The 27,855-nt window shown below is 39.5% G+C and overlaps 1 protein-coding gene across 4 annotated transcripts; it reads right to left on the bottom strand.

Annotated features, from left to right (window-relative positions):
• Positions 1-2,700: 2,700 nt before the first annotated feature.
• On the bottom strand, positions 2,701-25,285 carry acy3.L (aminoacylase 3 L homeolog). Of its 4 annotated transcripts, none has more exon segments than NM_001096959.1 (7): positions 2,701-3,732; positions 3,789-4,401; positions 6,454-6,563; positions 7,671-7,778; positions 12,899-12,998; positions 13,456-13,642; positions 14,900-15,268. In NM_001096959.1, coding segments are annotated over 6 exon segments (918 nt in total). In that variant the 5' UTR covers positions 15,118-15,268; the 3' UTR covers positions 2,701-3,732; positions 3,789-4,206.
• Positions 25,286-27,855: the final 2,570 nt, after the last annotated feature.

The raw sequence follows: 27,855 nt of genomic DNA, 5'->3' as shown, positions 1-27,855 counted from the left end.
AAAAACAGGGTGTGCTAATTAAATAAAACATCCACTTCTGCAGCCAATCTAAAATCAGAATGATAGGAAGTACCAAATAGGATGATTTAATGTAGCCATTTTCAGGCATTGCTGAGCTGCTGTGGTATCAAAATGAACACATAGGTCATGATCTACCTTATAGGCATGGGCGTCCACAAATAGGGGCAATGGATTGCATTTGCCCCCCCTCCCCTGGAGTCTCTGACCTGAAGCTGCTTCAAGCCACAGCCTGTAGATATGATCTCAGTGTCTAAGTACCGGTACAACTGAACACCTATTGGGTAGCCTAGAGGGATTGACCCAGCAGTATAGCCAATCACTGTGCAGCTGAACACAATCGGATAGACTGGAAGGATTCAATCTGCATCCTAGCCAATCCCTGTGCAGTTGTACTGGGACTTAGACTGAGGGGAAGATAATAGTGATGTGTGGGCCGGCGCGAAACCAGGTGGGTTGGTTCGGGCCGACTCCTGCACAAAACCTCCGACCTAGCAGTTCTGGTTCCGGCACCGAAATTTATAGACTTCCGCCTGCCCCGCCCCGTTTGGGATGTCACGACGGGGCGGGTCAGGCGGTGCGGATTGGGAGAGGGCGGGTTAGGGTAAGATCATGAAATTCTCGATCCACACATCACTAGAAAATAAGCAGTTTATGCAGGCAGCAGCAGGCTTGGAATAAGGTAATAGTACTAAAGTTTATTGTCAGTGAAAGCTCAAGATTTCTCCTAATCTTCTAATGTCTTGCGTATGTGTGTGTCTGCTATGTACATGTGTGTGTTTTACTTAGTGTATCATTTGTGTGTTTGGATCTGAACTAGATATCTTTGTGCTGCTGCCTAATGAGTTGTGTATTATTGTGTGTGTTTGCTAAGTATTGTCACAATTTCTCTACTTGTGCAACTGTGCCTGTTACATGTGCTTTTGTTGCCTCTATAAGCTTATATGTGTGTGTGTATGAGTGTGTTTGTGCACCTGCCTGAGTCCCTGATTGAGTAGAGTCCATGTACACAGCTGGCAGGACCAGGACTGGACAGGCCAACACTGTGCCTGCCAAAGAAGAGGCAAAGGTGAGTGGGTTCCAGCAGATCAGTTGTTTCTCACTAGTCTGATACTGTTAGTGCAAGTGTGTGAGTCAATGCAAGTGTGTAAGTAAGAAAAACTATGGTTACTGACCATTGCATCTGATGCACCTGCCAATATGTGTGTGCCCAAGACATAATTTGCTTGTAAAGTGGATAAAGATGGCCACATTGGCTCAGAGTTATGACTCGTATATTATTTCCTCTGCACCACATTTTTTTTCACCACCGGGCTATTTAAAATTTTAGCTGGCCAAGCGTGTATTAACAATTCCATTTCTAGATTTGTGTCTTTGCCATGAAAATATTTCTAGACATTTTGCTTGTGATGCTTTTAGCTACTTGCCCCACCCTGAAAAATTTTCTGTGGATGCCCTTGCTTTTAGGCACTCCGGCCCTAAGCTTATTTCACTTTTTGGTGGTGCAAAGTAGTAGGGAAAGACTATGGGCATCTTGTGTGCTTGATCACTGCATATGTGTTCCATCTTATTTTTTGCTTAGTTATTAAATTCTGAACATGGTCTGGTAATACAGCACTTGCTCTTACAGCTTCCAGTAGAGAGCCCTATAACTACCATCTAAAACCAGAAACAGTTTGCAATTGTAGAGCTTTAATAATAAGCTTCTAATAAGCTTCCAGCACAAAGCTCTTGTAAGTATAGCACAAGCCATGTTTGCTTGCTAACCCAGCCTCTGGTGCCAACAACTACAATGCCATGTTCACTGGTCATGATTTATGCACCAAGCTTTATTATATGCAGCTGCTACCTGAATGTATTTGAAAAGTCTATGGGAAAATAACAGTGGTAGGCTGCATCTGAAAATGAATCTCAAGATGAGCAGGCAAGTTCACTTCAATAACTTCCCAAAAATTCTTAGTGGTGCAGCCTGTGTAGGCAAGGGCATAGTACACATGTATGCCAACTGGTATGTTACTGCTATCTATCAGCATGCTCATAACAGCTTACATGAAAGAAGTGTTATTTTTTCAGGCTGACCTACAGGCTCAGGATTTATTAGGGTTGTCCATAATACAGTGATCCCCAACCAGTGGCTAACAAGCAACATGTTGCTCCCAATGGCCTCAAAGCAGTTGCTTATATTTCAATTCATGGCTTGGAGGCAAGTTTTGGATGCATAAAAACCAGATGTACTACAAAACAGAGTCTCCTGTAGTCTTCCAGTCCACACTAGCGCTAACGAATAGCCAATCACAGTGCATATTTGGCACCCCCAGGAACTTTTTGCATGCTTGTGTTGTTCCCCAACTCTTTTTTCATTTGAATGTGGTACACGGGTAAAAAAGATTGGGGACCCCTGCTGTAATATCTGAAATATATTTTACCCAAATTCATGAATTCCTACTCTGTGGGCTGTATTTATCCATGCATGAATTTTTTTTATCCTTCTCACCAGCTTCCATTTTCATAGAGTTACTTTTAATTCAGTTTTACTAAAAGTTCAACTTGACTGTTCAGGCACACATTTTGACAGACTATTTAAACACATTTCAGCACATTTTTTTTAAAAAAAGGAAACATTTCATAGTCACGCACAGACAGACACAGACACACACACAAAAAATGAGTTAGGGGAATAAATACCCATAACTATATGTTTTTTTATTATTATTATCATTCCTTTTCACATTTTGATAAATAAAAGCCTTCAGTACTTATCTAAATTAGATGTTTTACACTCAACAATAACAATTAGAGGGACTATGAATGTTGTGTTCTCTCTAGTTCAGCGCGGGAACTGGCCATGCTTTGATTTATCAATGCTCATAAAATATATAGATTTAATGAAACCATGATAGTCTGCCTGTGTAGTCTCTAGGACTGGTTCCCCACCCTCTTTAGGGCTGAACTTCACCAAACGATTCTGAACGATTCGTCAAGCGGCAACGAAAAACAGACCACAAGTCGGAAAGGGCCGAATATAATGGGAGTGATAGAAACATCACAGGTACAAATCACATGTATCCGACACGACTATCAAATGTAAATGCTGCACGCTGCATCTTCATCGGACAGTCGTGTTCTATGTAGTTTGTACCTGCGACCTTTCTATTACTCCCATTATATTCGGCGCCACTCTGACTTTTCACCTGTGTTTCGTCACCACATGACGAATCGCTCCGTGGAGTTCAGTCCTTAAACTCAGAGTTTAATACAACTCCCTCCCTTACCTTCTTTCATTGTGAAGTGCTTGATTCTGGGATTTGAGGTCTCTCTGCTTTCCAGAGAATCTGTGCCGCACCCACTATAAAAAGCAGACAAGTCTAAAGCTGGCCATACATACGGAGATCTGCTAGTTTGGTGAGGTCACCAAATGCACAGATTTTCCCATTATTTGCTCACCGTGAGGTTGGGAGATATCGGCCTGATCCGATCATGGGCCCTAGGACCCAACGATTGGATCACAACAAGGAGAATATGAGCAGACGGGCGGATCAAGGACCGCATCAACTGTCAGGAGCTTTTATCGGCCTGTGTATGGCCACCTTCAGAACACATCATTCACACTGGAGGAATTGCAATACACTGTGAGCCCATAGGGGAACACTAATGCCTGCGACCAGAATCAGGTATTTCTTTGTAAAAAAAAAATATATATATATATATATATATATATATATATATATATATATATATATATATATATATATATATATATATATATATATTAATTTCTAGCACTTCAGATATTGTTTATGCAAGTTTTTTACATAACCCCAACTGAATGAGCTTAAGTAATAAAAAGGGGGTGGATTTTTTTACCATTAAGGCCTCAGAATGGAGTAAAATATATAAGAAATTAAAATTATAATTATGAACTGTAATATGCTACTATATGTTTAAAGGGCATCAGGCTGGCATTGTGTCATGTTTGGGGCCCTGTTGCCAATCCTCTGTTGCATAGGTAATTGCTTCCTGAGAAATGTAAGTGTAGTCATAACTGCATTGCAGGTGCTTCAAACTGAAATTATGCAGGTTTCTCTTGGACAAAAGGTTGAAGGTGATGGACATAATTTGTCAACCTTATACAACTACACCTATCAGAAAGGCCTCTTTGGAAATGAAGCATATAATATCTTGAACAACCTAATTCTGGAGCTTGAGAGCCGGGACAAAGCAGTGCTTTTTTTCAGTTGCAATGAAAGCAACTTTTTTTTCATAATATGCTGATTCATTTATAAACACAGGATAGATTAGTTTCTCTCCATTGTACAATATGTCATCTCCATTCAGCCTTTGGAAAATGGGATCACCTGGCTTTAGAGGAAGATAGTCTTTGTCCTGAAATAAAAACAAGTCAGCACAATCACAAAACAACTTTTTTACTCTGAAGAAAAACATTAACTCTTCTCTCCCAACTGTACCAAAAGGTACAGTAATCCCACCTTTTGTTTATTTCTGTGTAATGTTAGCGTAGCCAGTCTGCATTCACCCCTCCTTCCCCAATACTGACCCCTGCTGTGAGGATGAACAAAGCCAGGCCCTTTGTGAGTTTTGACTTCCGAAACAGACATTGTTAGCCCCAATTCCTGCACTGCACTATGCATTGTCTGGATCCAATGGCACCCCATTGGCCCAGCAGTATTAGCTGTGATTGGCACCAGAGAAGGAGGGTGAAGAGTTAAACTGGATGGAAGATTTTGTAGGATGGTGTTGAATCAACAGAACACACCCAACAAGTTGGATGCAGTTGCATGGGTCAAAAAAATAAAAGGACTGATAGAAATACTGTATCTGATGTGCATGGAAGTGTTGCCATTCGACACAGCCTGTTGGAAGGGAACACTGCATGTTGCGTCTGGTGTTTGAAAGACATATTATTATTATTGAAATACATTGAATGTTGGATGTAGACACAGGATCAAAACATATCATCTGACTTTCTCTGATCTGATTGCCATTACAGTAGGGGGGGGATCAGATTTTGTAGGATCCCCCTGTAGTTTAGCTCTAGCAAAGGCTTTTCATTGAAAAACCTATAACTGTATAAACAATATGCATAGCAGTTTGTCTCTTTTGGGGGAGGGTGAGCCTCCCCTAAACCTTATTATTCTCTCTTATGATTGGCACCATCACAAGTCAGGACCAGATTGGCCCTATGATGTCCCACCTGGAATGTCACATGATGACACGAGAAGCTGCTTTTTTTTTAAAAGCTTTTTTTATGCATTTTATGACTTTAGCTTCCAAAGTGGCTGCCAAGATCCCCATGTTGCTAGTCTGTAACCATGTAATACATGGAAGATCACAGAGAGTGCCCACTTGCAGCCCACATTATGCTCTTTTGAAGAAGCATATCTACAGTCCTACTTTGTTTTAGGAAAGTTTTTTTTTAGTGCCAACAAGTTACACAGTGCTTTCCAATAAATTGTAACTAATTTGGGACTACTTTGCAATGTCTGTCCTCTGAGCCTGCAGTTGGCAACACTTGTTGCAAACACTTTTTATTTGTAATATCCCGATTTGATTTTATGTACATTTAAATATTGCTGATCAAGCTGTCGTGTATGCCCTGCCTTGCTGTAGCTTATAAATATACGTTCCAAAATGTATGTCGAATTTTCAGAGAACTTCATGGGCCTTTCTTTAAAGAATGTCAACCGTGTAGTTCAATTCCATATCCCATGCAGTTCCTGCGTTTTGGGAATTCCTGAAGAACAACTCCTTTTCAGGTATTGCCCACCAGATTATATTGGCACTTCTTTGTCTGCTGTGTGAAAACTTGTAGAAGCACATAAAAAATCATATAAAAACACCCATGGACAGCAAAAGGGGGGCTGTGGAATGTGATTTGGGGCACTTTATACTTTAAAAAAGTGCTATTTGTGCCTTATAATGAGTAGGGATTGCAGGGGCAGCAGATTCCTCAGGGGGTGAGTAGTGTTAAAATTAGCACAACTTTAAGGTTTTGGTTTTATAAATAGAAAATATTGAGTATAGTGGGTCTAACACAAAATGTTGGTAGCGAAGAAGAAGTATAGAAAGAATTGCCCCTTGGTTGGAATAAATTAAAGAATGCTCCCACTCAATGAATGGAATACTATGGTTATTTTTTTAGGGAAGATAGCACATTTCTTCTTCGTAAAAATATAACCAGGTATAACATTTGGTAACAACTTTTTCCTACTAATCACTGCAGTATAATTTATGTGTTGTGATTTCCACTTGTGTCAGGAGATAAATGATTTTTCATGTTTGTATGTCCTGTGATAAAGGACCAATGTCTCCTTCCCTTCAGACACTTGCTATACAAATGACCTGCACTTCATCAATCACATGTTTATAACTTTAAAGCCTATTTTATACATTACGTTTAAAGAAAATGAAGCTCACCTGCAACTCTGAGTGGATAAAGGCCTGTATTTCACCATCTGCACCGCGAGGGAAATCAGCCTTGTGCAAAACTTGGTGCACTTCTGCTTCAAAACTGGGAAACTCTGTGCCTAATGTGGTAACCACAAAAGAAAACAACATGTGTATAGAAGTTTTCTATACAAAACACTGCACAGAAATACCATTCCTAGAAATCTGGCTAGGATATCCTCTTTATTTCAAGATCACCCCTCTTGTGTGCCGTAAGTTGTGCTCTTCCCATCAACAATAATGGGAAGAGATGTGTTACAATTTATGAAGTTTATCCCAGTAAACAAACGGAGGCCTGCATGCTATTGCCATAAAAGATGGTAATAATCCTGTTGGCAAACTGAGGAAATTCTCAAACTTTCATGTACAGGTATGGGATCCGTTATCCAGAAATCTGTTTTCCAGAAAGCTTCGAATTATGGAGGTCACCTTCCATAGACTCCATTTTATCCAAATAATCAAAATTTTAAAAAATGATTTCCTTTTTCTCTCTGTAATAATAAAACAGTAGCTTGTACTTGATCCCAACTAAGACATAATTAATCATCATTGGAAGCAAAACCAGCCTATTGGATTTTAATGTTTACATGACTGTCTAGTAGACTTAAGGTATGAAGACCCAAATTACAGAAAGATCCGTTATCCGGAAAAATCCAGGACCCGAGCACTCTGGATAACAGGTCCCATACCTGTACTATATTTAAACAGATTTTTTCATGAGAACATATACAAGTCAGTATTCGGCTAGTTATAAAGAAAACACATCTATGGGGTAAATATTTTATTCTAAAAGCAGCAAGATATTATACAGACAATTTAGGGTAAGGTCACACATATGTGTGTCTTTTTGCACAATGTTTGAATCTGAGGGAGCAAAATACTAGTATATTCTGACATGCTGAGGAAGACAATATGTTTTTCTAGCAAAATAAACTCACTGTCCTTAAGGGTAAGCTCACACTGAGCGTTTCGGGAAGATAGCCTGGCGACTAATAGCCTCCTCTTTGCGGTGACCAATCTCCCCGAACACCTTCCCTCACTCTTGCGCTGGCTAAAATGTATTTTGCTCCCTCAGACTCAAACCTTGTGCAAAAAGACACACATATTGTGCATAAATTGTCTTCTATTCGTACTTTGCTCTGAATAATATTCAGTATTTGTCTGTTTTATGACAATGATGTACTTACCCTGGTTAAACAGGTCAAGAAAATCCAAGCTGCTGTTCACAAGCACCTTCATTCTTGCAAGAACATCTGTTCTTACTACTCCTTGAGGCTGTGGGCCTAGCTCCAGACCTAAGCAGGGAACATAACACAACATTTATGTGCAGTATACATACAGTAACAATTGATTGAGCAATAATACATGATACCCAATGTCATTGACAACTTTTTTTGGCCTGAAATTAAGAGAAAAGAGTGCTTTGATGGATGGGTTATTCTTTCAACTCACCCAATGCCAATAAACACTGCAAACTATAAATTAATAATTGTCCTTGTCTAAAGTTTATATATTTTTCATATTTAAAGAGACAAACAAAATTAAAAACTGTGCAGCATGCTGTCTTTGTGATTCTCTTTTTCATTTAATTAATGTTCTTTTTATTGCACAATTAAATATTTAGCCATATCTTAGTCTCAGTATTTTACATGGTATTTACAAGCTGAAGACCATGCTCTTTTTTAAAGGCGTTGACAAATGCCTTTAGGAGCAAGGGACCAATGGCATAATACTTCTATGAGCAAAAGATGTGCTAGTTATGAAGGCAAGTGGTCAAACAGGATGAGAATATGAGGTGAGGAAGAAAACTTGCAAAATTAGATGTTACCATTAGAGTACAAATGTGTCCATTGTAGATAAATTAGACCACTGAACAATGGCACACTGGGCAATTCTAAGATTAAACAAGTAGCAAAACGCTCTGAACTGCCCCTTCATTCACTTGAATGGTAATCATATAGACTCTACACCCAGAAAAATGCTGGCAATTACCCTATGAGCTCTTGTCCTTATGTTAAGTATGTCCTATTCCTGGTAACTTTACAATTGTTCTATTTTTATATCGTTTTTGAATTATTTGTCTTAGTCTTCTGACTCCTTCCAACTTTCAAATGGGGGTCACTGACCTGGCAGCAAAAAAACAATTGCTCTGTGAGGCTACAATTGTCTTGTTATTCATAATTATTACTTAACTTCCTATTGAGTATCTCACCTATTCATATTCCAATATGATATAGGAATAGGGTCCAGTAGAGACCCTAGCAACCAAATAGCTGCTAAAAAAAAATCTGGAGAGCTGCAGATGCAGGTAAGGCATATGCCAGTGTAGTGGGTGATTCTCTGCCTGCTTTTTTCAGCTGGTTGAGTTTCAGCCCCATGTGACATTAGCCTAAGCACCACATACTGGGTGCACGGAGCAAAAGTAATACGATACTTTGCTTGGATACTTTTTGAAAAAAATGCCAGTTTGTACAAGTGAATGTTCACCTCTGTTCCACTTAAAACAGATGAGTGTGGATTCTCTTCTGTTTACCGTTATCACCTGTCCTTCATGAGGTTCACACCCATGCTTGCACTTCATCTGTATACATAAGTGCCAGTACTTGTACTGTGTATATATAAAAATATATGTATGTACATAAAGTCTAGTCCATGTGACACACTCACAAAAATAAATAGAATAAATAGAAAAAGTTTCTTTCTAAGAAGCTTTTATAGCAAAAGACAGGAGCACTCATGGGACTTAAATATAAGCAAAGCATTCTGTCCTACAAGGAGGACCAAAACTGTAGGTAACTATCACATCTGGCCACGCCCTTGTGCAAAGGGCTATTGGAAAGAGTAACATATTGCTAATTTATATATGGCCAGTCAAAAGAGCTTTCCAAACAGGCGATTTACTTCTTACTGAAGTCACCATTACAAACAGACTAAAGTAGTAAAATTATTGCTACTCAAAAAGTTTTATGACACCTAAATGAATCTGAATTTCATATCAAGGACATTTGCTAGCAAAAAGGTAGTCACATCTGTGAAGCTGTATATATATATGTTCCTGAAGATGGCTCCAGCGGTTGAGTCGAAACGTTGATTAATAAAACTTTTTTATTTTTGTATGAAGTCCTGATGGTGCGGTTTTCTTTTTGCTTATTACTAATGATGTCTTTAACCAGCACACAGGCATTGCTTTGTCCATGTGCACTGTGTCTAAGCTTACTATATATATATATATATATATATATATATATATATATATATATATATATATATATATATATATATATATATATATATATATATATATATATATATATATATATATATATATATATATATATATATATATATATATAGATATATATAGATATATATAGATATATATATAAAAAAAAACACACAGGTAAGACAGCACTCACTTGATCAGTAGGGATGTCGCGGACTGTTCGCCCGCGGACTGTTCGCCCGCGGACTGTTCGCCCGCGGACTGTTCGCCCGCGAACTAGTTCGCGCGAACATCGACTGTTCGCGTCCACCGAATGTTCGCGAACGTCGCGCGACGTTCGCCAATTTGGGTTCGCCTTAGCTGGCGCTTATTTTTGCCATTTCTCCCCCAGACCAGCAGATACATGGCAGCCAATCAGGAAGCTCTCCCTCCTGGACCACCCCCACACTCCCTGGACCACTCCCCTTCCATATAAAAAACTGAAGCCCTGCAGCGTTTTTTCATTCTGCCTGTGTGTGCTTGGAAGAGCTAGTGTAGGGAGAGAGCTGTTTAGTGATTTGAGGGACAGTTGATAGTAACTTTGCTGGCTAGTAATCTACTTGATACTGCTCTGTATTGTAGGGACAGAACTCTGCAGGGATTTGAGGGACAGTGAGTTTAGGTTAGTTAGCTTTGCTGACTAGTAATCTACCTTCTACTGCAGTGCTCTGTATGTAGCTGCTGTGGGCACTGATCTCTTCTGATCTCATCTGCTGACTGCTGTAATAACCCAATAGTCCTTGTAAGGACTGCTTTTATTTTCTTTTTTGTTTTTTTTACTTTGCTACTGTAAGAGCCCAGTGCTATTAGTCTAGCTGTGTTGGGGAGTGGGACTGGTGTGCTGCTCCTCCTAGTAGTTCACCACCACCAGCACCAACCAGAGTCAAAATTGTTACAAAGTATCTTATTTGCACCTGTTAGTTGTTCTGAGCTCTCTGCCAAAAGCTAATTAAGTTAGAAACTGTTTTTTTTCTGGCTGTTCAGTTCAGAGAAAAGAGGGACTGGTGTGCTGCTCCTCCTAGTAGTTCACCACTACCAGCACCAACCAGAGTCAAAATTGTTACAAAGTATCTTATTTGCACCTGTTAGCTGTTCTGAGCTCTCTGCCAAAAGCTAATTAAGTTAGAAACTGGGTTTTTTCTGGCTGTTCAGTGCAGAGAAAAGAGGGACTTTCCAGTACAAAAGAGGGACAGGGGGTTGAGTGGACAGTTGGGAGGTATGCAAGTGCCACCTAGCTGTGTGAGCTTTTTCACATTCTGTCTAAATAATAACAATAATAATTCCGTGTCCGTAAACATCACCTGAGTGATGTTTTTACAGCAGCAATAATATATTCCGTATCCACTACTGTATACGTTGCCCTTGCAGGCATTGTTTGCCCAGTCTTTAACCAAGTGCCACCTAGCTGTGTGAGCTTTTTCACATTCCGTGTCCAGAAACATCACCTGAGTGACGTAGTGTGATTTCTGCCCTTTACAGCACAAAACGCAGCGCTGTGTCAACAATGTATTTTTCAGAAACATTTTTGCCCTTGATCCCCCTCTGGCATGCCACTGTCCAGGTCGTTGCACCCTTTAAACAACTTTAAAATAATTTTTCTGGCCAGAAATGTCTTTTCTAGCTTTTAAAATTCGCCTTCCCATTGAAGTCTATGGGGTTTGCGACGTTCGCGAACCGTTCGCATTTTTGCCCGGAAGTTCGCGAACATGTTCGCGAACATTTTTTCCGACGTTCGCTACATCCCTATTGATCAGAACCATGTAAACCATGTGTAACCTTTGGCTTGATAAAGGGCATGATGCATGCCCGAAACGTAGCCTGATGTTTTATATTTAATACACGTTTTCTGATCAAGTGAGTGCTGCCTTACCTGTGTGTTTTTTTGTATGAGGAGGAGGAGAGATCCGGCAATCCCCCTAAAGACTGTGCACCACAAATTTTTTCCTCAATTGGAGAGTGCTGATACTGTGAGTTACTATATATATATATATATATATATATATATATATATATATATATATATATATATATATATATATATATATATATATATATATATATATATATATATATATATCCAGCACTCTCGCAATTTGGAATAAAGCCTAGGCCATAGGCCAGCACTTCCCTTAGTAAATCAAGTGATTTTATTTTTCACACTTCACAGTGCTTAGGAGCACTGACATGCACAGACATGCACAATGGGAATGCCCAGGTGGGTGCGCTGTAAGGTGAAGGCTCAGTGTCTTCTCGAACTGACTTTTTTTGAATTGTGCAAGATATGGGGACAATCTCTAACACTACAGTGTCTTTGGGATATATTTTTTATTTATTTTTATTCAGTGTAGGGTTGTTTGATTTTTGTTTTTTGGTGGGTGCGTATAGACACATAATGGCACTGTGTGAGCATTTATTATTTGTTTATGCCGATTGGCAAGGGGATAGTTAATTATAATCCCTCATTTTGGGGGTAATTTGTAACGTATACACTTCAAGACACTAAAATTACAGCACCTAAGAACAGGAGGAAGTGATCAGTGGCATGGTGAATACTTTTTCTAAATAGTCACAATATGGATATATATTGTGCACATCTAGATGTGGAGGATTATACCCCAACGAGTGCTGATCCGGTCCATAATGTAAGGGTTAGGACTAGAGTTAATTGAAATTTACTGATGGAGTGGGGTAATGTGGCATAAAGGTTTTGCACACTGTAGGCTCCTGGCCCGGCCATACTTACTTAACCTCAATATAATATAGAGTTAAAGAATGTAATTGCGAGTGAGGGAACTTCAAGACAGACCTTCCATCTTATCTCATATATGGATACTATTTGTAACATGAGCAGCATAGGGAATAGCTGCAGCTAAGGAAACAGGAAGTGGCAATTAAGATTAGCATTTGTTACTTAGGATCATGTTTTTAACCTTTTAACATATTAATATTGTTAGGTGATCCCACTGGGGTGAGGAGTGAATTGGCTCATTAATGTAGTCCTCTGCTGACTGTCTGACTGTAGCCCCAGCACAAGGTGGCCATATCAGGGAAAGATCCCCTTGTTTAGAACCCTCACCAACCAAGCAGATCTTCAGGTATATGGTCATGTTTTATTAAAATCATTTCAATAGTGTAAGCTTAAAGATGACTTACTTATCGAATGCTTTCCCATGCTCTGCAGATGAACATGCCCTTGTTCTGGTATGTCAATGAGGAGGATGTGACATGGGAAAGAAGGATCAACACATTTAGTCTAAAACAAGAAAATAAAACAGAGCAGTGCAAAACAGCCCTTATTCAACCATGTTTACAATACGTGCAAAATTGCTAAGGGGTCTTAAAATGCCCTCATTAAAAGTCTATAGAATAGGCATGGGAAGACATGTCTTAGGTCTAGCAAATCAAAGAAACCAATTAAATCATGTCTGCATTGAAATAGCAGATCACTAAATGCTACCTTCTGGTCACTGTGGGTTACTAGTCATGGGACAAAGCTGTACTCAAAATCAAGAATGGATAAATTAGTATTAAGGGGGAAATGTTAGGGAAAAGTCACTACATAACTCTCACATTTCATTAAGAACCAGTACTATAAAATATGTTATCTTTAACTGACAACATTTTTCTTGCAAATCAGAGACTAAAATGCTTGGACCTTATAGGCTAAAATTGTAATAATCATTTTGTATCACTTTTATGCTTGTGCTCACCTTCAAGTAGTTTGCCAAGTGCAATGCAAAATTGTCTCCCTTAAAGAGTAGTATCGTTGTACCCATATTGGAGGTTGTGTTGTGAAGGTCAATAACAAAATTTAAAGAAGATTGCTTTGGTCCATACTTCTGATATATCTCCCTCGCCCGTTTTACCTCATAAGAATCACTTTCCGAAGCTGAGGCACTAAAGTCAGAGTAGAACATAATCAATAAAATGGGAAATGTTGCCCATAGAGAAAGGGTATATAACTTTAAATTTTGCCTGCCTGATTCCCTAGCGCAGATCTACCATAGAAGAGTAAGAGAATGGTGTCAGCTAACTCCTGCATTGCTGTGCGGTAGAATGCACAAAAATGCTCAATTATTAGCATCTGCTCCCCTCCCCAGTGTTGCCCATGGTTGCCCAGACACCCCAGTCTGACACTGTTTTTAAATAGCAAATGTTGAGCTTTTTATTGCATTACACCCATGTTCCTAAGGAATATGCACTGTGCTGTGATGTGAGAATGAAGCGGGGGGGGGGTAGCTTCTGGCTGGAAAGAGAAGAAAGTGGGTGAGAGAATGGTGTATATGATAGAGGCAAACAAATTGGTTGCCCCCTTGGTGGCCCAAAGCAGTGACTTCAATGTTTATCAATCTGGATACTCTTGGAACAATAAAACACTATGTACACTACTTCATCTTATACAAATTCTCTTCAATTTACATTTTCAGGATGCTTCACTATTTAATAAGTTTGCTTCAAGACCTCTGTATCTATGCCTCTGTAATATTGGAAAACATTGTTATTATTATTGGCTGTACCCGACAGAAGACCTAAAGTGATGTGACCCCATATCAGATTTGTATTTCCCAGAAAAAAATAGTTTTGTGGGTTGCACTTAACCTAGCATATGGAATTTAGTTGTTAACAGTTAATACAATCCCAATAAATTATTCCCATGCAATCTCTGGAGTATGTGTCTACCTTCTAAAAGCATGGGGAAAATTGAGTGGTGCTATACTGTACATACTATACATGGAAATGAACATTTAAAATAATACTGTACAATAGAGTTCTGCATGTGTCCAATTTTTAAAAACCTTAAACTGACCCAGAACTGCAGACCAGCAACCCATTTTTTTACCTTCTTCTACACAACACGTAACTGCCTTACCCACAACCAGACCCGCTACGTTACTGCAAACCAGAAATGACATCATCAGAAGTGAGCAGAGAGAAAAAGAAAAAGTTTTAAAGCAATAAAACTTGAGACCCAACCTGCAACCTAGAAGTGCCCAACCAGATGCAGGACTCTACTGTACAATATCATAGGGAGAAATGGATAAAACATCTTCTCAAGGTAAACAGTTAATGCCATAAAATTACTTTCTTTCCCCCCCCCCAAGAATAAATATAAATATAGAAGATAAACCAGGGGAAATACAGCCTGACCCTTACCTTAGGAGTTCATGTGAAAAGGAACGATTGAGGTCCCTGTCTATATAACGTACACAGCGTTCCACTGCAATAGGATTTGCTAACAATATATCAGCTGTAAAGGATTTTCTACGTAGTTCTGAAGGGTCCTGAAGCCAGTGTTTAGCCAGACAGACTCCCGACATCTCATTGCCGTGTGTTCCGCCAACAACCACCACTTGGGACACAGGGGGGCTCATGTTGGCATGCTACAACTGAACAGAAACAATACTCTTACAATATATCTATATATAACAAGACTGTCAGCAAAAAGAACTGCAAATGTTAATCTGAACAAAACAGTTTACAAAAAGTTGTTCCAGTTCCAGCTAATTCCAGCTAACACCTTTCCCCAACTACAGATTCTGAATAAATGTTACTGGGAGGTGTAGCAGAACAAAAGAGGGTCATATCCTGGAAAATCCAGTTTCAAGAAGCTGAAGCAATTACCATATTCGTTTTCACTCAGGTAAAATCCAGAAAAAATGCCTGAGGCAAAATGATGTAACCGCACCCACTGCTTTGTTATTTCTATTGAAATTCCAACTAAAGGGCCATCTGCTGCCCTACATGCCCTAAAAAAAAAAATAAAAGCTGAAAATGTTAATTAGAAATTTGCCCTTTAAATTCCTGTAAATTTTAAAATGTGCATTTCTTACATTACCCCCTAATTTCTGCCATGGAAATTTTACATTAACTAAACATTAAATTAGTTAAAACTGGAGTAAAAATACATTTAATACCGATGTTAAGCAGGAACCTTGATAGGTTCCAAAGAATGAAATCATTTTAGACAAAAAAATAAAGAAAGGTCAATAGAAAAATGATTCCACTTCTTGATACATGAGAGGCCTGTTTATCGAATTTCAATTTTGAGTAGTGTTATAGGTTTTCTCAACTACAAATAAACTCACATTTTAAAAATGCAAAAATGTCTACTTATTCATTAAAAAATCCAAATCTAAAAAGCAAGAAGAAATAAAAACGGGTAATGAATCCAAATAAGACAATACAATCAGAATAAGACAACCTTGAAATCCTCATTTTTATAAGAATTTTCATGCAATTATAAACAACCCCCCCGAAAAAGATTTTACAATTTGCAAAGGACAGCTCCCATAACTTTTAGATGGAGAAGTTTAGAGGTTTTTGTGGTTTTAAGCTTAATAAATATAAATTTTTGTGGTTTACAGTAATTAGTTAAATACATGATTTTTAGTTCTAAAAAGTTTAATTCGGGGAAATAGAAAAAAAGCAAGTATTAGTAAAATGGCCCCATATATTACTTAATCTCCTGCACTGTTGCAGTGCAATCCATAATCAAGATACGTTTTTTGTGTCTAGTGTGTGCATGGAATGGAATTGCCATGTTTTAAACCTCTCATTCAAGTCCACAGAGCAAGATTTTAGTAGGAACTGAATGGTTATCTTTTTCAGGGTCAGGAAACAAAAGTCATTGTACAGTAGTACTTCATTTTCCACTACTGTACATTTTCCTCTCCATTTAAAATGAGAGTTGTCTGAATTGTGGCTGGACAATTAGGCCCTTTTGACCCCATCCAATTCAAAAGAAAATAATGAGTAGGTCTTTTGTATTTAACCCAACAATGTCCAACTTGACTGACCTTAGCCAAATGAAGGGACAAAACTAATGACTATGTCTAGGAAGATAAAATACACATTATAGAAATAGTTAACCACAGTCACTTACAACATATATTATTACATTTAAAATGATCCAAAACATTCAGACTTGATGTCAGTTGCCAAATAATCTATAAGCCTGTAAAAAAGTAACTGCAGACTTGAAATGTTAGGAGTCCAACTGTATTGAGTAATAGAAGCAGAGTTAAGGCAGCTATACAGGAAGACAGTCTGATCCCAACTGGTATCTACAAATATACCATGCACTCACCAGGACAGTACATTAGTAGATGAAATTTTAAAAGCAAACCTAAACAACAGATATCAGTAGCATAATACATACTGATATCCATCGTTTCACAACATACTGTTTGGTAAAATGTCAAGAATAAAAACTGTGGCATTGTGGGTACTAAAGTGACAGAGACATTTAGCGCTATTCAAGTAGGGGTCATTTAACAACACTGGGAAAATTTGCACCTGGGCAATAATCCATGGCAACCAATCAAATTGCTGCATTCATTGTTCTACTTGCAGTTGGCTTTAAAAAGCTAATTACTTATTGGTTGCTATCAGTAACTGCCCATGGGCAAATTTGCCCTGTGTTGATAAATGAGCCCCACTAATGTTGTACATATGGTATTTCCTTGTCAGTACTTTTGCTTATCTGCTCCTACACATTGGAGTTTTGAAAATGCATATATTGTGTTAATATGCGTTTTATGAATTCGCAAGCCTATATTTTGAACAAGTGTCAAGTACGAGAAAATGCAGCATGTGTATTTAAAAAACATGATGGGCAAATGCAAAAAAATGCAATGCTGAATGCTCTTGAGTAAAATCAGACAGAATATACAGTAATGGAATCAGTTAGCTGATGCATTAAAGCAGGCATGTCCAAAAACCGGCCCGGGGGCCAATTGCAGCCCGTTTTCAAATTTACACCGGCCCTCAGCCTCCATCATGAAATTTTATATAATAATAATGTGGCCCACCAGCATAGTGTAATCAGGAATCCCATAGCAGTAATATTTGGGCACATTAGTGAAATGATCTGCCACTTGGTGTATACTGCTGCCTGTGTGCTGAAGGTGTTAGCAATAGACACGTACTGGCATGTAGTGATCAGGGCTGGGCCAGGCCAGCTGGGCGCCCCAGGCAACCCAGCGGCCACATCGCCACTCCACTGCACGCCACTACCTTTGCGCATGCATGTGCTTTAAACCACTGCATTACCCCACCCTCGTAGGCACACAGCAATGAACCGGATTCTGAAGCCCAGACTGGGGTAGGCAGTAGTGAAAGGTACGTGCCTGGTGCCCCCCAAGCTTTGCGCTCTAGGCATGTGCCTACTCTGCCTACCCCTAGTTCCGGTCCTGGTAGTGATGCGACACTCTCGCATACTTCCTTTAGGGCTGAAGGTGCAATAGTCGTACTGATGTGCCAGTACAGTAAACTTAAAAAGTATGTGATAGAGCATTAACTATGCAGGGGTAGTTACTACAGTGGATCCTCTGGGCCTAAAGGGGCCCACAGAAACGCAAAAAAGGATCTCATCTTATACTACAGTGTGGTAAAGCTTGTCACCTGATTACTGATCTGACATAAGAATGGAACTTGGTGCAAATATTAACTATAAAAGTAACAGAGCCAGGAAGGTTCGTATTTTATATAAGTATAGGATCCATTATCCAGAAAACAGTTATCCAGAAATCTCTGAATTACGGGAAGCCCATCTCCCTTCCCTTCCATTTAAAAGAAAATAACTTCCTTTTTCTAGGTAATCATAAAACAGCACCTTGTACTTGATCTCAAATAAATCCTTATTGGTGGCAAATAGGGTTGCCAATCGATTGTAAGAACTGAGAGAGAGCAATCAAAGCAGAGCTTAGTGCTAATAAGTGTTTATTCACAGTAAACTCTGCTTTGATTGCTCTCTCAGCTCCTACTATCGATTGGTTTAAGTTTCTACACCTGGAGCAGGGGTGTTTTACTGAGATTGAGGGCCCAGTCAGACCCTAAGGGTAGTTAGCACGCTGCGTTTTCATCCGACATTCGGATAAATGTAATCACCTGCGATTTCTCCTTCACTTCCTGTTTCTTTAGAACACGGAGTTAGTCGGGTGGAAAGCTGGCAACCCTAGTGGCAAATCAATCCTACTGGGTTTATCGGATATTTAAATGTTTTTTTTACTAGACTTAAGGTATGGAGGTCCAGATTATGGAAAGACCCTCTATCTGGAAAAGCCAGATCCTTTTCCAGATCTCTTCTTCAGGCGACTGATCTCCCCTAAATGCCTTCCCGCCTGCTAGAATGCCTCGTGAGGTAACTTTGGAAAATGAAGCATTCCGAGTGCCATCTCGCCAGCGATTTACATTCTAGCCGGCGGGAAAGGGTGACTAATCTTCCCCCCGTAGCCACCATCCTGAACTCAAATTGCGGCACCTGACACAAAAAACAACAGCGCCTCCATACACTGAATTTTATAGACAATACATAAAATCATATACAATGACTAACAGTAACATTGTGGAGATCACAAGACATTTTTATGCCGGACACACTTTTCTTTCAGACACCACTACACCAGGAAACATCTGCAATGGAAACTGGGCTGCTCCAATAGGTTGGGCAGGTCATATGACTGAACTAGAAAAACCTTCTGACTTGCACAACACTGACGCAAGAAGCTTTGCTACTGCATTTTTACATAAATATATTCGTTCTTGCACCATTATTATGCACCACATAACCCTGTGTGATTTATCCTTATTCTTGGGACACAGGCACTATTGGGAAAGAACATGCAACTAGACAGCAGACTAGAAGAAGTTAAAAGTGACTCCTCCTCCTGCTTCAGGCGTTATCCCCTTAACCACCCAGTTCCCTAAATCACAGTTTCTTTGTAGGATTCCTGTTTAGTACTTACTTGACACGCTCTGACTTTACATAGAACCATGTGGATTCTTCTCTGCTTCAGATATTAATTCTCACTGGTGTGTAAGATATTATTTCTCAGAAAGCGCAGGACAGCACTCAATAAATAACAGCCCATGCCCCTCCTCCTGTCACTGTTAACCTTAGGAAGGTTTCGTGTTCACAGGAAAGTGCTGAATCAGTACTGCAGTGTACTCAATGGCCTGATCTCTGTAGGCTGGAAGCGTTAACCCCTCCCTTGCCATAAGCAGTTACTGAATGTTCTGAACTCATAGCACAAAACCATTCCATGAAATAAGGAGTTAGTGGATTTTCTACACACAGAGCATTAACCTATTCTATGCTATAAGCAGCTATCAAATGCAACGCACAGATAATAAGTAGTTAAATGGGGCAATACATTTATGCACTATGCCTTCTGTAGTTAATGAACTACCCACTGTTACAAGGGGAATTTCTAAACCACATGCAGTCTGAAGACACCAACCCAATTCTGCTTCTTTCCCCAACCCCTTACCCCTTTTCTTTGCTCCCATCAGGCCATTGCTAGTGCAAATTGCACCTTTTACGTAGACAACCTAAATCACCAGTTAAAAAAAATGGATTACTGCACACATTAAGACTTTTGCTATATTTTGTGTTTTTTAATTTCTAAGAAATCGCCTCAAAGCTTGCATTTTATAGCATATTATTTCCCACATTGCTTTAGGTACTAAGATATATAGGCAAGGGTCTTTGATCAACATGCATGAGACTACCTGTAGCATATAGAAACCTCCAAAATATTGTACACCAAAATTTTTCAGGTTAAAACACTTGACATTGTAGAGTGCAATGACACATCATTCAGTCAACCAGGTTGCAGTAAGGATTTTTTTTTTTGGGGTCCCATGTAACCATCGGGATACACCCTGACCTTTCCAAACTCTGTCCATTTACTAAATTTCCTGGAAGTCAGAGCCTCACTTTGCCTGGACCTCTGAGGAGTCCTGCCTATTATACCCCCCCAATCCCATGGCACCTCTGATCAAATTGAAAAAAAATGTATTATTGCACAGTGAGATTGGTAGTCAAAATGTTCGTTCCACTAGTTCAGAGATCCCTAACCCATGGCTCATGAGCAACATGTTGCTCACCAACCCCTTGGATGTTGCTCCCATTGGCTTCAAAGCAGGTGCTTATTTTTGAAATCCTGGATTGGAGGCAAAACCAGGTGTAATGCCAAAAAGAGCATCCCATAGGCTGCCAGCCCACATACAGTCAGTCCACATACAGTATGAAAAAGTTTGGGAACCCCTCTTAATTCTTTGGAGTTTTGTTTATCTTTGGCTGAGCTTTCAAATAAGCAACTTCCTTTCAATATATAACATGCCTTATGGAAACAGTAGTATTTCAGCGTGACACAGTTTATTGGATTAACAGAAAATATGCAATATGCGTCATAACAAAATTAGACAGGTGCATAAATTTGGGCACCAAAACAGAGATATTCCATCAATACTTAGTTGAGCCTCCTTTTGCAAATGTTACAGCCTCTAGACACCTTCTATAGCCTCTGATGACTCTGGATTCTGGATGGCGGTATTTTTTACCATTTGTCCATACAAAATCTCTCCAGTTAAGTTAAATTTGATAGCTGCAGAGCATGGACAGCCTGCTTCAAATCATCCCATTGATTTTCAATAATATTCAAGTCGGGGGACTGTGACGGCCATTCAATACTGATTACTGGCAACACCAAATTGGTTGGATTAGCTCGTTAAGCCTTGAACTTTATAGGCAGGTGAAAAGGTTTTAAGGTGGCCAATTACAAGTTGTGCTTCTGTTTGACTCTCCTCTGAAGAGTGACAGCATGAGATCCTCAAAGCAACTCTCAAAAGATCTGAAAGCAAAGATTGTTCAGTATTATGGTTTAGGGGAAGGCTACAAAAAGCTATCTCAGAGGTTTACACTGTCAGTTTCAACTGTAAGGAATGTAATCAGGAAATGGAAGGCCACAGGCATAGTTGCTGTAAAACCCAGGTCTGGCAGGCCAAGAAAAATACAGGAGCGGCATATGCGGAGGATTGTGAGAATGGTTACAGACAACCCAAAGATCACCTCCAAAGACCTGTAGGAACATCTTGCTGCAGATGGTGTATCTGTACATCGTTCTACAATTCAGCGCAATTTGCACAAAGAACATCTGTATGGCAGGGTGATGAGAAAGAAGCCTTTTCTGTACTCATGCCACAAACAAGAGTTGCTTGTTGTATGCAAAAGCTCATTTAGACAAGCCACAGACATTTTGGAACAAAGTGCTTTGGACTGATGAGACAAAAATTTAATTATTTGGTCATAAAACAAAAAGCGCTTTGCATGGCAGAAGAAGAACACCGCATTCCAAGAAAAGCACCTGCTACCTACTGTCCAAATTAGTGGAGGTTCCATCATGCTGTGGGGCTGTGTGGCTAGTTCAGGGACTGGGGTCCTTGTTAAAGTCGAGGGTCGGATGAATTCAACCCAATATCAACAAATTCTTCAGGATAATGTTCAAGCATCAGTCACAAAGTTGAAGTTATGCAGGGGTTGGATATTCCAACAAGACAATGACCCTAAACACACTTCGAAATCTACAAAGGCATTTAAGCAGAAGGAGAAGTACAATATTCTGGAATGGACATCACAGTCCCCCGACTTGAACATCATCGAAAATCTATGAGAGTCCATGCTCAGCAGCCATCAAATTTAACTGAACTGGAGAGATTTTGTATGGACGAATGGTCAAAAATACAGCCACCCAGACATTCATCAAAGGCTATAGGAGGCGTCTAGAGGCTGTTACATTTGCAAAAGGAGGCTCAACTAAGTATTGATGTAATATCCCTGTTGGGGTTCCCAAATGTATGCACCTAATTTTGTTATTAAGCATATTGAATATTTTCTGTTAATCCAATTAACTTTATATCACTGCTGAAATACTACTTTTTCCATAAGGCATGTTATATATTGAAAGGAAGTTGCTTATTTGAAAGCTCAGCCAATGATAAACAAAACTCCAAAGAATTAAGAGAGGTTCCCAGACTTTTTCATATGACTGTAGTTTATATTAACCAGCTGCTGTATAGCCATGGGAGCAGCCATTCAAGCGCAGCATTTTTAAATAAATGTATTGGGTTTCTGAAACAAACACGCCAGTTGTACCAGTGTAGCACAACAGCACGTTTCATTACTTTAGAAATGTTCATATTTTGGAGTTACTGTTCCTTTAAGAGCTAGCCTATATATTGCCATACTGCAATATTCTTATATCAGTATATCATTATATTCTTATATCATTCACGGCAGCTTTAGTCAGAATCCTGTTTAGGACAATCGTCATTATCTTTCCCTTCTGCATCTTGCTCTGTACAGGCAGCGTTCCATTAATATGTAATCACAGGGTCCTAATGGAGAAAACCTGAACTCTGCAAGATGTTACTGCAGCCACACAACCCCTTCTTTCAATGCAATATACATTTCTTTGTCACACGTGACCGTCCCAGATATTTTTTTTTTTTTTTTTAAACAAAACGTCTACTCCCACTTTGCATCCATTAGCTTCTTCCCTTTTCCAGTGAGATTTAATATGTTACTTCATAGCTGCATAGGCACAAAAAAAGGAATGTCTCAGAATCCTTCAGTGTCATTTCACACAGTTCCGTCAGTTGGCTTCGTAATGGAATGTCCAGTAGTAAAGAACCAAAAGGTTTGGAAATGAAGTAGGTCATATTTTATTGCTTTTAGAAACATACAATTAACTGAAATATAGCCATATTGTCTCTCCATAACATTTCAACCATCATGCTTTCTTAGAACAGTGATCAGGGCAATAAAATAAAGGACCAACACAGCATAGGAACAGCTGTTGGGTCAGTAAATGGAACCTAAAACTCTCAACCAGCTTCAAGGGGGGTGGAGGGGTTTGTCCTGGAAGGCCACTAGTATAAAAATATATTCTTGAAGGTTTAGTTATGCTATCTATTCAGAGCAAGACTAATGTAGCCTCACAAGGCAGCAGCATCTTACTTGGAATGATATGGTTACAGAAGTGTGAAAGCAAGAAGATTGCTCTTCTCAAAGAACAAACCTTGCCTGCGAAAGCAGTTCATTATGTAAGAGGCATTTTTTGCCGAGGCTTGTGGCTGCAAACTAATACTGCCACTAATAAATCTTCAATTACTTTCTATGAAAGCATTTTATTTTGTTTGCACAGTGTAAGCAATGTCTGACCCCAATGGCCTTTTACACAGTTCCGTCAGTTTTTGGGGGTATTGGTGGAAGAAGGGAAGTCAATCAGAACTGCTATGTGCCAGTTCATACAATCCTGAAGAAGGGTGAATGAAATCTTCAGTGGAAGGAAAAAAAGACTCAAGTTCTTTCCAAAGAGCAGACCAAGAACACCAATCAACAGGTGAGAAGGGAGACACAATAGGGATTCACTTGCCAACTCCATAGTATAATATTAAGGAATAAATTAATTCACTGTATGTGGCAAGGTCTTTGCATACAGTAAGTGTATTCATAGACATGATTATGTGTGCATATATGTGCTTATCTGCAATTGCAGGGTGGAACATTTGCAAAACTGTCCACTGTGCAGTGGAGCCCAGGGAGGCATTTAGCAGAAATGGGGATTTAGGAATCCATGTGTGTAAAATATCCAACAACAATATCATACTAAATGTGAATTATTGTCATATGCCATAAATGGGGCACTACAGGAGATACAATATCAAAACCAACTAATCAGATAATCTCAGCCATAACATCTAAAGACACTCACATGGAAACCTACACCAGCCATTATAGATGAGGTTCAAAACTGCTACTAGCACGAGGCAAATTTGCTTCAGTGCAGGAAAAACAGCAACAATCAGCTGTTAATTTCAGACTTCCAAAAGCTAAATATAAGCAGTTCTCAGACCGATCACATTACTACATCAGCGCAAATTTGTTAATAAGTGATTACAATAAGTCAACATGTAGCTTATAGGCAGGGCACTGCCATGGTTAATTGGCTAAACAAATATCTTAGTAACTTGTGTCATTCATGAGCATTGATAGCCCTTCGTTACACAAGCACAGTTGCATTAAACGTGGCTACATAAAATAAGAGCATGGCTTTCAGGCAGAAAGCTACTGTTCCTTGCGGCTTACGAAGTAACAAGGAAAATCCATTTACTGCAGAAAACAGGCTGCTTATAAGAAAGATTTATACACAAAGCAAAATCATTGCATTAATTTAAATTTACCAACTCCCTGTAAGGCAGCTTGGTCTTTCTCGAAGGACCTGCCGTTGTAAATACAAGGCAAAGTATTAACCAGAAAATAAGCTTATTGTTTACAGCTGGTGGCTTACAGCTGGAAATGTCATGAAATGCCATGCTTTAAAATCAAACACAGACAGCACAGAAACCTGACAATAATCTGGTCCATCTGAATGACTGCATGTGTCTAAATATTTTAGACAAAGAGGCTCTTTATGTGTAAAATTGTATTGAACTATAGAGTTGCAATATCACCCATTGTACAGGAATATTCCCCACAACAGTGAATGTCTGTTACCAGCACATCATCTGATTAGGGTACTGTGTATAACGGCAAGACCAAACACATTTTCTACCTCAGTAAAGCAGTTTCTTGCACCTGAATACTTGAGGTATGGTTGACATTTGGACATTACAGGACTAGCCGGTAAAATACCAGGGCGGTATTAAAACTGTACTTACCTGTATATTTAGACTTACCTGATTGCACCCAATCCATATATGTATGCTTCGGATCCTCCTAATTACACACCTGTTCAACCAAGTCTGCTACCCTTCATCATAGCTCCTCCTTGGTCACATGCCTGATTAATCCCTATGTCCGTTCTCCTATATGACCATCAGTAAATATTTTTTAATAGGTAGAGATCCTACGTAAGTGGTATTTAAGATACAAAGCTTGATCTGCTTATATATAATCAAGCCAGCATACAGCTGTGGCAGTACCCATGATGAGCACTACAGAAAAAAAAAACATACATAGCAATGTGACCCATACTGCAATATGGCTAATGCAATTTCATGGCACAATTTGTGTTTATTATATATTTTATGCTCTTTCTACAGCTTTGTAGAAAGAGCATAAAATATTTGCACTAGAAAGCATTCACATTTTTATCCACAGCAAAAAGCTGTGTTTCAGTTTTTTCCCCATAGCAGATTTGGTTATACATTTCTTAGGGCAATTGAAAAGAAAGATGACAAGTCACCTATAGGTAAACATTTTCTACTATGGGGCATTCAAGATCTGGGATATGAAGGTCACAGAGCAGGTGACACTCTGCACCCTTTAAATTTAAGAGAAGCATTCTGGAACTTAATATCAGAACACCAAAAGGTCTAAACGAGACATGACCTCATGTATTTATAGTGATAAAGGGGATAGAAGCTAGAGTAAGCCCCCACCCTAAAAACATTTGACAATATGAACATTAACATAATGGTCTTGCAGCTAGGTTAACTCATAGTAGTTCACAGATATTTATATGTATTAATAATGGCACATTTTATGCTACCCTTTTCTATTATGTATTTAATATACTGCCCCTATGCCTAACCCAGCAGAAACTTAAAATTTACTGAGGCGGACCATAGGCACTTTTCTCTGCTTATTGCAACGATAGCTCCTTTTGGAGTGTATTGTGGCTATTTTAATCAGTACTATTTGGTTTTAAAAAGGATTAATAAAAAGAGTGTTTTATATTTAGGTACTTACATTGTTAATTTAATAAAAGACATATTGGAAAGAATTTGTTTACACTGTATTCTCATGCAATTCCTGTAGATGCCGCTGTTGAACGGCCTATTTAAGGAAGTTACACAAATGTACCTGTAAGCCTATGATTAAGGGAGTTGCTCCCGAAACGTGTCAGGTGATGTTGATTTGTGACCTGTTGCAATAAACCACCTTTCCTGTTCCTTCCACATGGCAGTGGGCACACTATGGGTTAATCCCCCCTGCCTCGTGATTGGACAGGTTTTCCTCTATAAAAGCTTACTTCCGCCCCCTGGCCGCCATCTTTTTTCCTCCTGTCGCTCCCCCCTGATGTCCAGCAGACTGCCTCTCTCCTGCTGAAGCTCCTGAGCCGAGGTTTTTATCCTTGTGTGAGCTCCTGGAGAAGCCGACGGGCTTATGGCCAAATTGTGCCCCCGGTGCGGTCAGACGCAATGCCGTGCAAACGGCGCATGCGCAATAAGACACCGTTGCTTCCACAGCCAACATGGCGACGGACGCCAGCGTGTTTCGCGGGCGCGCGAACGCATGGACGCGGGCGCATCTACGCTGACGCACGCTCGATATTGACGCCAGGGCGCGAAAACGAGCGGAAATGACGCATGGAAGCAGATTGGCGCGAAAAAAATTTAAATTCTGGGCGCCATCTCCCCCTCAAGCTGCCAGACTGGTAAGACAACTGTTTGCCTGAAGTGCCTTTGTGCGGTTCAGAGGGTACAACTGTAAGTACACCTCCGTTTATTACGTTAAGCCCACATGAATGAGCAGGACACCCTGGTACATATGTTCCTCTCCTTCCAGGGTCAGAATTAGGATTATTCTCAATGAGTTCCAGACGCTCTCATTCGGGCTCAAGGGGGTGAGTTATTACGAGAGGCGAAGATTGGATGTCTTTTCACATGGGAATATACATTACTTAACTTAAACAGTGCTAATTGTATTCTTCTCTTGACAGGAGCTCTCCTGGAAGTCAGAGAAGAAAATCCAATAGGAGACAATGTGCTTCCTGCAACGATCCAGCTTTGCCAGACAGCAATTCCTGTGCCAAATGCATACAGAATCCGGAAGGGAATCCGGCTCAATTCAATGAGTTCATGTCTTGGATGAAGGAGTCATTTAACAAATCCATGGCTGATATGGTTACACAAGTGACGGATAACGTGCTTAAAAATATCAGCCCCCATCTCAGCGGTTTAGACCAACCAACACCTATTGCTATTGAAGCTCCAGAAGGTGCAGCATTCATCGGCGGAGGGACATCTGCAAGGCAGCAGTCTGGAAGGCCGAAGTGTCGAACTAAGGAGGGATAGCCCAGAATCAGATGGAGAGCTATCAACCACCAGTTCCACCATAGAGGATTCAGCTTTCAACACAGATCTAGTAGAGCCCTTAATCAAAGCTTTAAGGAAAACCTTGGATTTGGAAGATAAATTACAATCTCCAACCAAAAAAGACAAAATGTTCAAATCCATAGCAAAGAAAAACCATTTGTTTCCTATCCATGAATTTATTAAGAAGACAGTAGACTCTGAATGGGAAAATCCAGATAGAAAAT

This window comes from Xenopus laevis, chromosome 2L, assembly GCF_017654675.1.
Source record: "Xenopus laevis strain J_2021 chromosome 2L, Xenopus_laevis_v10.1, whole genome shotgun sequence".
Classification (NCBI taxonomy): domain Eukaryota; kingdom Metazoa; phylum Chordata; class Amphibia; order Anura; family Pipidae; genus Xenopus; species Xenopus laevis.
Note: the sequence above shows the minus strand (reverse complement) of the source record. Positions and strands in the feature narration are given on the sequence as shown.

What these genes read in the sequence shown, in the direction of transcription:
- acy3.L (XM_041581135.1), bottom strand. Translation starts at nt 15,117, where the DNA reads ATGAGCCCCCCTGTGTCCCAAGTGGTGGTTGTTGGCGGAACACACGGC. An exon ending in TTTTCACATGAACTCCTAAG is followed by an intron (nt 13,643 to 14,899) that starts GTAAGGGTCAGG and finishes CTCTGACTTTAG; the next exon opens with TGCCTCAGCTTCGGAAAGTG. An exon ending in ACTTGGCAAACTACTTGAAG is followed by an intron (nt 12,999 to 13,455) that starts GTGAGCACAAGC and finishes TTCTTGTTTTAG; the next exon opens with ACTAAATGTGTTGATCCTTC.